At 46.6% G+C, this 11,832-nt stretch overlaps 1 protein-coding gene across 1 annotated transcript; it reads left to right on the forward strand.

Moving 5' to 3' along the window:
* The first annotated feature begins 5,973 nt into the window (after nucleotides 1–5,973).
* Nucleotides 5,974–11,832, forward strand: APOA2 (apolipoprotein A2). The gene is made up of 4 exons (XM_033136094.1): nucleotides 5,974–6,098; nucleotides 8,312–8,393; nucleotides 9,675–9,825; nucleotides 11,580–11,832. Exons 2-4 carry the CDS (start codon nucleotides 8,342–8,344, stop codon nucleotides 11,692–11,694), a joined length of 318 nt encoding a protein of 105 aa, XP_032991985.1. The 5' UTR covers nucleotides 5,974–6,098; nucleotides 8,312–8,341; the 3' UTR covers nucleotides 11,695–11,832.

Here is an 11,832-nt window from a genome sequence, read left to right on the forward strand (position 1 = left end):
AGACCTCAGCCAAGGGCATAGAGTCATTAATTTCCACCGAATGTCTTTTTCCGGTTGTTATTATCCTTTGTAAATAGAGCTTCCATCTGGTCTTGATCATCGTAGCCTTGACCTTCCATGACGTTTCCTGTTTCGTGACTACAATGATATCCGATTGGATAAAATCAAAAAGATAATTAGACCAGACCTCTTCTGTCCATTTTTTTCTATCCTTCCACCCCAGCACTATTGTTGCCTTTCCTGCTAGAATCAAGGCTTTGAATGTGAACTGGTCCAGATTGCTAGGTAACCCAGTATTTATTTTGGGGTGCAAGGGCAAAGAAACTTAAATTCGTGCCCTGCTGTGTCAAATAAGGAACCAGAATTTAGGAACCAAGCTCTGGTTCCTTGGAACACAAGGTGAGCCTGCTGGATCAGGCCAATGGCCCATTTAGTGCAGCATCCTGTTCTTACAGTGGCCAAACAGATGCCTCGAAGGGAAGCCTGCAGGCAGGACCTGAGCACAAGGGCCCTCTCCACTCCCGTCGTTTCCAGCAACTGGGATTCAGAAGCATCTGCCTCCGACCACAGAGCCACCAAGGCTTAGCAGCCATCAATAGCCGCCTCCATCATTTTGCCCGATCTTCTTTTAAAGCCTTCTTCGTTGGTGCCCATCACTGCCTCCCCCGGGAGCAAATTCCAATAGTTTAACTATGTGCTGCGTGATTCCGCCCTGCATTTTTCAACATTCACTTTCACTGGACGTCCGCAAGGTCTAGTGTTATGTAAGGAGAGAGAGAGAGAGAGAGAAGCTTTTCGCTATCCACTTTCTCCATGCCAGGCGTAAATTTTATAAACTTCAATCTTGTGGCGCAATGGGTCAGTGCACCTGGCTGTTAACCAGAAGGCTGGTGGTGGTTCAAGCATTGCAGGGGGTTGGACTAGATGACCCTTGGGGTCCCTTCCAACTCTACAGTTCTATTATTCCATGCCACCTCCTGCTCACCTTTTCACTAAACAAGTTCCAAAGAAAGCAACCTTTCCTTACGGGAGTAGCTCCATCTCCTTTATTATTTTAATTCCCTTTTTTCTGGGAGCCACCTTCACCTGTGCATTATTTTTTATGTCTGTTTTTTGATGGCTGATTCTGTTTCGTTGACGTTAATATTTTGCTCGGGATTAGGATGTTCAATATTGTGTGGATGTTCAATATTGTGTGGTTTTTCTGTGTTTTCTCCCCCAAAATAAACTAAGACTTCTTTCCTGGAGCACCCTGGAGCTGTCAAAAAAATGCTTTCCAATTATTTCAGCTTGGACGAGGGTGATCTATTTATTTTATTTTTGTCAAATACTGCGGGGGTGATGATTGCTTAACTGAGCCTTTGGACTGAAGAGCACACAGCGACTCTTCAAACACAGGGGGACATGATGTGCAGTGGTGACGGAAGAAGCAGGCCGAATGTGCCCACCATGTTTATGTACAATAGCCCCGATGCCTGCCAAGCCAATGGTTTGTAATGCACAATTTCCTAGAATTTTCGATGCTGGGGATGAAGCAAAAACGGTTCCCTCCCCCCTCTTCTCCCTCATTCCTTCCTCCCCCACCCACCCACTTGATTCAGGTTCGTTACCCTCTTGTTTACGCTAATAAGAATATTTGGATCATGCAAACAGGTTCATCAATTAAAAACAGGGACAGTATTATTTAACCAAAAACCTGGGTTAACAGGAATGCTGTCATATTCCTCCTGGTAATTAATAGTGATGGAGACAGGCGCGCCTCAGTAGGGGAGGCATTGCACAAATGGGGAGCCATCACTGAAAAGGCCCTGTCACAGGTCAGTGCCAACTGGGCCTCACCTGACGATCGTAGAGTTCGAGATGGAAGGTGCTGATGATCATCAGGTGTTGAAGGCCTAGGAGCCCTTCTGCAGGGGGGAGAGTTGAAATCCTGATGTGTTTAATAATTTTCATAGTTATGCGCTGATGTCTCCTGTTTGTTTCCTCTTTCTTTCACACACAGATAGCCAAGCTAAGGTTACCAGATTTTTTTCAATGAAGCCGGGGACACAATCAATCAATTTTTTTTAAAAAAGAGAGAGAGAGAGAGAGAGAGAGGAAAAAGTTACTGAAAAAAGTTATTAAAAAAATAAAGAAGTAATATCTTCTCTTCTGTGGTCTCCTGTTGCACGGCCTTCCTCTGGGTCCCAGCCTTTCTTGCAGTGCTAGCCATGCTTCCCCCCTCCCTCTCCCTCCTCTCTTAAGTGGGCAGCTTCCCCCCCCCCCCGCCCCCAAGTAGAAGAGGAACTGGTTTTGAAAATTCGCTTGTTTTGCAAACGTACACAAGTTGACCAAGATGAAAGAGTACAGAAGCAAGCACAAAGGCTGTGCCAGTTTGAGAGTCGTGTATTATTCCCCAAGCCTGCCTGAGTCTTGGGGCCTAACGTGGATTGTGAACCACTCCTGCAAAAACCCAGAGGTTCCCTGTATCCTGAAAATCCGAACAGGAAAGCCACGTCCATTGCAAAGGGAAATCTCTGGACTTGAAGAGGAGAAAAGTCTAGGGCAGCAGTAGCTGGAGGAAAACGCTGCAAGAATGAGGGGGAATTAAGGGAGGCACTCAGGATTCACAGCCCATCTTAAACTGAGGTGTGGGTGGGCCCTTAGCCGGCTTTGCAAACATCAAATTACTTAAACCTGTGGTTCTCAAAGGGTTTGGTGTGCCACACTGGTGTGGCAGGAGAGGTGGTGGGAAGGTTCAAGGACAAGCAAAGAAACATTTAAACATTTCAACGCAGTATACAGTAGTATTGCTTTTGAATTATGGTGCTGGAGGAGACTCTTGAGAGTCCCATGGACTGCAAAAAGATCAAACTTATCCATCCTTAAAGAAATCAGCCCTGAGTGCTCACTGGAAGGGCAGATCCTGAAGTTGAGGCTCCAGTACTTTGGCCACCTCGTGAGAAGAGAAGACTCCTTGGAAAAGACCCCGATGTTGGGAAAGATGGAGGGCACAAGGAGAAGGGGACGACAGAGGGCGAGATGGTTGGACAGTGTTCTCGAAGCTCCTAGCATGAGTTTGGCCAAACTGCGGGAGGCAGTGGAGGATAGGGGTGCCTGGCGTGCTCTGGTCCATGGGGTCACGAAGAGTCGGACACGACTGAACGACAACAACAACAACATACAGTAGTATCAAAATAATTGTTTTTGTTTGCAGGAAATGGAAATGAAATTTCAAAATGAGGGCAAGAGCATCAAGTTCAACTGCAAGCTCGCACCTCTCACCGAGTTTGTATACATACTTAAGGTACACAATGTAGCTGCATTGTTTCATACTTTCTGGCTGTCCCACGATCCTATTATTAAGGTAGTTTGTGTTCTGTGTTATAAGTCAAGCACTGCTAGTTGTTGTTTCTTTTTGTTTCCCAACATATTTCTTACCAATAAAAAAAAATCCGTGTGGCACGAGCTAATTCTTATTCCGAAAGTGTGGCCCGGGGGGGGGGGGAGGAGAGAGCTTAAGAACCACTGGCTTAAACCATTCCTCCATAAAACCTTTATTTGCAACTCCAAGCAAAACTACGGTTGCACATTCCATGTGAGGTCAAAGGGAAAGACACCAAAGATCTGGATTTCGGTTGTTGCCGTCTGCCTTTTGATAGGGAGGGAGTTGTTTGCCTCACAGGTTTCCCTCACAGACCAGGTCTGTCAAGTTTCTTAAGGACCTCTCTACACGTCCTGGACTCCCGGCTTCCTTTTCTGCTGACACTGCTTTCCCCCTTTTGTCTACTTCCACATCTGCCCCTATTAGTCAACCTGACATGTTGGAGGTTAATGTCCAGTGATAAGATTAGAGCCAAACTCTGTCCTTCACCTCCCAGCCATTAAACCCTGGCCAGCCTCATGTGAGCTGACAAGACCTTTAGGGAGGGTCGCCACATTCTTTTGCAAGGACCTCTGCCTTTTGCAGCAGCTCGGTCTCCAAATGTGGGCAGCCAATGGTCACATCCACAGCATGCATTTAAAACATTCTTATGCCACTTTTAACAGTCACGCCATCCTGCAAAGGATCATGGGAAATGTAGGTTTGTTACAGAGCGACAGTTCCCTGGGAACTCTGGGAATGGTAGCTAACTCTGAGAGGGACTAGGGGGTCTCCTTATAACTCGTAGCCCCCTTCACAAACTGCAGCTCCCAGGATTCTTTGGGGGAAGCGATGACTGTTAAAAGTGGCATCATAGTGCCTTAAATGTTGTTGTTCAGTCGTGTCCGACTCTTTGTGACCCCCATGGACCAGAGCACGCCAGGCACGCCTATCTTCCACTGCCTCCCGCAGTTTGGCCAAACTCATGCTAGTCACTTTGAGAACACTGCCCAACCATCTCATCCTCTGTGCAGGTGAAGGGGAAAACAACTCCCCCCTGTTGATTTCTGGAGAGTCACTTTATTTTAAAATGCACAAGAGCAGGCTAGGCCCCTTTCCCCCTTCATCAGTTGGCAACTGATAAGAGAGGAAGATTCTAACATGACAACATTGAAACAAAGAATTGTTTAGCAGAGCTTGCTCCAGTTCAGCTGCAGGAGAGTCTAGGGTTGCCACCTTCCCACCCCCAGCAAAGCTCCCATGCCTTTAACAGCAATCACAGTTGGCAAATTCAGCAAGATAAAACTTTTCCTGGCATGGAAATGAAGGGGGGGGGAGTTGAGAGGAAAGATGCAGAATTTGTTTCTATTGTCAGGACCATTTATTTTTAAGTCTGTAACCTTAGGAAAGTTATTGAAGCATCATTTTTATCTGTCATGTGACAAACTTACTATGTACACAAAACACTTTGTTCAGTTTTGGTCGCCCAATCTCAATTTATTTATTTATTTATTTATTTTAAAAAGGCCCAGAAAAGCACAGCCAAAATGTTCAGGGGTTGGAGCCACTCCTCTGTGAGGAATGATGACAACATTTGGGTTTGGGGATTTTTAGCTTCGAAAAGGTGTATAACATTATTGAGGGGGAATCAAAGTGAGGCCAGGCTCCATCTGCACTTTACATTTAAAGCAGTATTGTATTACTTTAAACAAGCATGGCTTCCCCCCCCACCACCACCAAGGAATGCTGGGAACTGTCTGCAGTTTGCTAAGGATGCTGGGAGTTTTTCAGAGATCCCTGCTCCTCTCTCAGAGCTACTGTTCCAGAGTGGTTTAATAATCCCTCTTCAGGAGAAACTCTGGGAACTGTAGCATTGTGAGGGGGGTCTCCTAATAACTCTCTGTGCATTTTTGCAATCTAAAGTTCCCAGGATTCTTTGGGGGAAAAGACGTGACTTTTTAACGTTTAAATACTCCTTGAATACTCCTTTAAATGTTTGGTGCACACGGGGCCTGGGTAGTTTTTCTCCTTCTTGTGTAATACTAGAACTCAGAATCATGCAATGGAGCTGAAAGTTGGAAGATTAAGGAACGGAGAGACAAAATGAAGCACATAGTTAAAACTCTTGTTACTCCCTGACTGTACAATGGGGTTACAAAAATTCATGGATGTTTATGGCTATTAGACAGTAACTTTTCTGAATACCAATTGTTCACCTTTTGGCCTGATCCAGTCCACTGCAGCCAGGCTCTTCCTCTGTTCTTATCATCCCTACACAACGGCCTTGTAAGGTAGGCCAGGATCATGAAAAAGGAGGAAGCCAAAACTGCGCACGTTACTCTAGATGTGACTGCACCAAAAGGTTTATATGAGGGCGCTTGCCTCAAGTCAGGGCTTGCATTCTGCATTACGGTAACTCTGATATGGCCACGATTCCCTTGCCCACGCTAAATGTTATCACTGAAGTGAGTGTGGGCCTCTGTGTGTACTTAACCCTTAGACCCCGGAGCTGTTGATATGGGAATTGCCTTAGTTAGCAGTTGCAGAAATTGCACATTGCACTTCCAAAGGGGACAGTCAATGTGGTGGCAGGTTGAAGGGGAGGAGGAGGGACGGGACAGGACAAAAGCACCAATCAACAGGGAGAATAGATCGGGTGAAACAGGCTGGTCTTTTGATGCCCTATATAAGAGCCTACAACCTCAAACTAACAATCACTTCTATGTTGACTGGCTCCTTGTAATTGATCTTTTGGGTAAGAATGAATTTACTTACTTTATTTAAGAAGAAAGGGTTTGGGGTGGGGGTGGAGCAATGGAGTTGTCACTTTACCCCCTGGCATAAATCCTGAAACTTTACCAGCTATGTGACACAGGCAGAAATCCAACCGGTGGAGCTTCTGTTAATAGAGCTTGACTTTTTTATGGATTACGGCCGAATTCAAGTGTATCTGGAAATGCTCCCCTTGAATCCAGAAGCCCTGCTGTTGAAACCTTGTTGTGTGGGGGCACTCGTTATTTCAGTGGGCGGGTGAAAAAAAAACACTCTCCTGGGTGTTCATATGGGTCTGAAGTGTGGCAATTGTGCAATGGATGTCAGAATTATGCCCCGCTGTGCTGCTGCGGTGCTGGGGGCCACTGCCCCAGTTTTAATTTTAGCCTGCTCTCAAGAGGGGAAGAAGGTGTCAAGGTTGGAGCAGCAGAAGGATGAGAAAGTGGAAAATCAAAAAGGAAGCTGGTGACAAATGTGAAACAGAGGGGTTGTCCCTGACAATTGCTGTTTGGCTGCTACTAGACTAGGCTGCAACAAAGGGTTGTAGCATGAAGTACTCTGACTTGGGATCAACCGGTTCCGTTCCCCTCCCAACAGTCAGTCGGCATTCTCAGTCCTCAGCTGCTGCTACTGGTGTTTCCTGTAGGCTCCCCCCCCCCCACAATGTTTTCTTTATTTCTGCAAACCTTGGGGGCTCCCCCAGCCTGCTGATATTACCCCCAGTGCGAGGGCTGCCATACTTCCGGAATTTCCCGAACATTGGCAATCAGAAACGTGTCCAGGCGAAAATTGCTTAAATGTCCAGGAAAAATCCAGGCATATATGGCAACCCATGTCGGAAGTTTAGATTTTGGTGAATTTCCTTTTAAAAAGCTCTAAAACCCTCTACCCTAGTCCCAACTTGGTTGCGTAAGCACCTGAACTGGGGGAAGTGAAATTCTATTGTTCATTATTCAACACCACCAACGTACATTTTAATTTTTCATTGAGAAAGCTCCTGTGCCACCTTTCTGAGTTTGGGATTTCTAAATTACTTTTATTACGTCTGGGTGGTAGACGGTTGCAGCCCCCTTCTCCTTTTGTCCCCCCCCCCCACTTTCTGCCACCTTTAGCTGTTCAGTCTCCTCTCTAACACAGGCACTGCAGCCTTCAAGAATGGCTGCTCTCTATTGCCCAAAAAGAAGGGATACAATAGTTTCTAGTCCTCATGAAAAGTTTTGGGGTTTTTTTTTAAGTGTGCCATGCGGTTGGGCAGAAAATGTGAAGTGTTTTTTTGGGGGGGAGGGGGGAAATTGTACACAAAGTTCACATATTTACTATATTCTTTGTTTTTAAAACAGTAAAGTATTTAGCAAACAAAAAAAACAACAACCTGCCTCACGAAAAACCTGAGAATTCACTTGGTCAACTAAGTCTATACCAGGGTTTCCCAAATCTGGGTCTCCAGCTGCTTTTGGACTACAACTCCTATCATCCCTAGCTAGCAGGACCAGTGGTCAGGGATGATGGGAATCGTAGTCCAAAAACAGCTGGAGACCCGAGTTTGGAAAACCCTGCACTATACCTTTAAAGCAATGCTTCTATCAAGCTATCTGATATGGTGGGCCATCATTTCCCCCCAGCCTCATTGTGCCAGGGACTAGCACCATAGTTGGTCTCTGAAGCTTCCTACCCAACCTGAGCTGTTGGAGGGTCTCCGTGGCCTTTGAGCTGATAGCTTGTGGACTGCCAATGGTTTGTGGGCCATCCCTTTGAGTACCACTGCTTTCTAGCACATTCTTTCCCCCCAGAGAATTCTGGGTACTGTAGTTGACCCCTCACAGAGCTTCAGTTCCCAGTAACTCTTAACGAACTACAATTCCCAGGATACTTTGGGGGGGGGAGCCACGTGTCAGGTGTACACTGTGAGTGTAGCCCGTGTACACACAATGCCTTCCAAGCACATCTTCTTCTCTCAAGGAATTCTGGGCTCGAGACTTCACCCCTCACGGAATTCCCAGCAATTCCCTTAACAAACTACAGTGCCCAGAATTCTTTGAGGGTGTGTGTGTGTGTGCTTTGAATGCGCTTTAAAGGTACAGTGCGTACGAATCAAGCCGTAGAGTGCGCGGCATTTGCTGTGGAGCAAGGAAGGCTTGGTCTTGCCTCCTCTCCTCTTTTCTCACAACCTCTCCCCATCCTCCCTTTCCCCCCCAGAAAGTAGAGGAGTGCTCCAGGTGTGCCAAAATGAAGGTGTTTGCTCTCGCGATCCTGTTGATCAGCGTCTGCTGCATGGAAGGTACTGTAGGGCAAGGGGGCTGGCAGCGTTCTCCATTGCAAACTGTGAGGGAATCGAAGAGAGCTTCCAGGTGGAACTTAATTTGCAAACGGGTCATTGGCAATGAACTTGGAACGACACAGTGTGGACCCAGGAGAGGGGGTACTGCATGCGTGAGGAGCAGGGCTGAAGCTCTCTAGGTAGAGCATTTGCCTTGCATGCAGAAGGTCCCTGGTTCAGTCCCCAAGGGCATCTCCGAGAGCCCAGGGAGTGGTTGTGGGACGACAATGAGTGGTGAGAGGGAGGAGAGGGAGAATAATAATAATAATAATAATATTTATTATTTGTACCCCGCCCATCTGGCTGGATTTCCCCAGCCACTCTGGGCGGCTTCCAACAGAAATCAAATACAGAAATATCAAACATTAAAAACTTCCCTAAAAAGGGCTGCCTTCAGGTTTTTTCTGAATGTCAGGTAGTTGTTTATTTCCCTGACCTGTGATGGGAGGGTGTTCCACAGGGCGGGCGCCACTACCGAGAAGGCCCTCTGCCTGGTTCCCTGTAGTTTTGCTTCTCGCAGTGAGGGAACCGACAGAAGGCCCTCGGCGCTGGATCTCAGTGGAGAAGACTGGGAAGAGGAGGTGCTGGAAACTGAAGGGGTAACAGGGCTTAGTGAGCTGGGAGATTCTGTGGCATACAGAAGTCCAGAATCGGAGGCAGAAGCAGGAGAGTTGGAGGAGAGAGGCCAAGAGGCAGAGATGAATCAGGCTGCTGAAGAGTCGTGGGTGACTCCCCCTCTTGCTGCGACAAGCTCTGGTCTCCTAGAACCAGAAGAGACATGAAGTGGAAGTAGCAAAGACAGGCTGCATGCCGGCTTAGTCTCTGATTGCTTTGGGGGGGGGGAACCCTGGAGAGGAGGAGACCTAGACAATTGTGGGGAGGCAGGGATGTTTACTTTCGGCAACTGATTCATGGGGGCGAAACTACCAGGAGGTGGGTTCCTATGTTCATTAGGCCTGTTACTCAGCCATGTCTTTGCAGATCCTGTTCTTGCAAATAAAGCTTTAACTCCAACATGCACTGTGTGGATTTACTGCTGGCTCGCTCCTGTCATTCAGGTAGGGCTGGGAGGAACCCCTGGAGCGTCACTGACAGTCAGCGAAGGCGATACTGAGCTAGTTGGTCTGATTCAGTATGAGGCAGCTCCCTATGAACTAAGAAGGTGTACTGGTTAACGGCTTTTCCCCTTTGTACTGTTGGGTGGCCCCCTATTTACGAGTCTCCCTGTGTGTGTCCTTGCAGGGACTGTGGTCAGGCGGCAAGCGGAACAGGCTCCAGCCCCGGCTTCTGATGTCGTGCAGCAAGTGCAGGGCTACATTTCTAGCATCTCTGAGTACTTTAAAAAGGATCTCGTGCCACAAGAGAAGCTAGAAGAATTCAAGGCCCAGACATTGTAAGAGCTTCTTCCCCCACCCACATCTTTTTTATTTATTTATTAATGTATCTTTACTAAAAGTCCAACAATTCAGAAAGACAGACAGAACGAAAAGCGATTGAGCATGGTCAGGTAAGGAGATGAAGCATTAAAAATAAAACTTGTACAAAAGAGGCATTATTTCAATTCGAAGCAAAAAAAGGCGGATCGAAAACTCATATGAACGAAACAGCACCAGATCCAATCGCATTTCAACCGAAATGGAGTGAGGACCTTTTTATACAGTCCTAAAAAAAAACCTCTGGATCAGGTAACCTGAAATACAGCCTCCCCCCCCCTTTGCCCAATAAAGGCACCAAAATCTACATATGGAACCCTGTTACCGTATTTTCCGGTGTATAAGACGACTGGGCGTATAAGACAACCCCCAACTTTTCCAGTTAAAATATAGAGTTTGAGATATACTCGACCGCAGATTCTCCACCCGGCGTATAAGACGACCCCCGACTTTTGAGAAGCTTTTCCTGGATTAAAAAGTAGTCTTATACGCCAGAATATACAGGACTTTTACCAGGGCTTGATGGTTATTGGCTGGTGGTGAATCAGACAGAGACTGGCTTTTCCCCTGATAGCACCAGTGTTGTGGAATGCAATCCCCCTGCTGATATAGGAGATGCTCCATCTTCATTGGCATGCTGCCGGCTTTCGAAGACACTCATTTATGCAGGCATTCCCTTGTTCTCTCAGCCTGAGCCTCTTGTTTTAATTGAAGTTTCATTTTAATTGGATCGTTTCACTGCACATGTTAATTATGGCCGTTTATATATTAATGTTTCAGTTGGATTGTTTCAGCATGCATTTAAATTATACCGAATCTTTAAAAATGAGTCTGTATTTTAACAGTGCACACAGGTCCCACTATCAGAATGCTCCTTATCTACAAATTCCAAACATAAAGAATTATGCCCAAACAACATCCGATTCAGATATCGGAACACCTGGTGTTTGCCCACTTCCTTACTTTTTTGTGCTTTGCTGGTCAGTCGAAGGCATTTTCGGGCAGAAAGCATGAAGAAGGGGAACAGGCAGAGAGAAGGGATAAATCAGTTTGTCCTTTGTCTCTCTTTTTGCTGGTTGGCTGCGGCCATTTCAGGATGAAGCCATGGAGTGAGAGAGAAGAGAGATTGGACAAATCACGGATCAGAAATGTTCCCATGGCAAATAACGGAAGTCGTCGTTATGCAAACTCTTGCCTAACGAACGATTTCCTGAGGAACGCATTGCATTCTGAAAACTGCATGTACATACTGTGCAGTTGGTTCTTACGTTTTGTGAACTGCTTAGAAGCAGTCTGGGCATTAACCACTTGCATAAATATGTAATTAATTAACTCGTAATCGGCAATATGGCTAGGAATGGAACCCCCATGCACTGGGGCAGTCTATCCAAAGAACAGCTGCTGAGGACTACCAAACAAAGGGGAGAGCCATTTGCCTTCATGCTCTTGCTTGTTGGCTTCCCCAAAGTGTCCATCATATCACTGTTGGAAATGGATAGGATTAGAGCAGGCACCCCCAAACTCGGCCCTCCAGATGTTTTGGGACTACAACTCCCATCATCCCTGACCACTGGTCCTGTTAGCTAGGGATGATGGGAGTTGTAGTCCCAAAACATCTGGAGGGCCGAATTTGGGGGGTGCCTGGATCGGAGGGAAGCCCTTGGCCTGATCCACTTATTGATTCTTTTATTCGTCCATTTATTCATTCTGACAGGGCTTACGTGCAGCAGGCACAAGAGCAGATGACTCCTGTTGCTGAACAAATCAGGGAGCAGGCTACCCAGTTCTTCTCCAACCTTTTGAATACCTTCCAGAAAAAGACCGAGTAAAGAGTGGAAGCTGCGTTCAGAGAGGCTCCGTCCCCATCATCTGCTGAAAAGGCAATTAGGGAAAACCTAGCACCTTCTTGTATTCCAAAGACTGGCTGGATCTTACTCTGGTTGTATTAAAGGCTCCTTATTCTCTAA

Source organism: Lacerta agilis, chromosome 17, assembly GCF_009819535.1.
Source record: "Lacerta agilis isolate rLacAgi1 chromosome 17, rLacAgi1.pri, whole genome shotgun sequence".
In the NCBI taxonomy this organism is placed as follows: Eukaryota; Metazoa; Chordata; class Lepidosauria; order Squamata; family Lacertidae; genus Lacerta; species Lacerta agilis.

Excerpts from the sequence above, each read along its gene's own strand:
- APOA2 (XM_033136094.1), top strand. The coding sequence starts at position 8,342 with ATGAAGGTGTTTGCTCTCGCGATCCTGTTGATCAGCGTCTGCTGCATG. Across the intron at positions 8,394-9,674 it reads CAGCGTCTGCTGCATGGAAG|GGACTGTGGTCAGGCGGCAA; the intron begins GTACTGTAGGGC and ends GTGTCCTTGCAG. Across the intron at positions 9,826-11,579 it reads GAATTCAAGGCCCAGACATT|GGCTTACGTGCAGCAGGCAC; the intron begins GTAAGAGCTTCT and ends TCATTCTGACAG.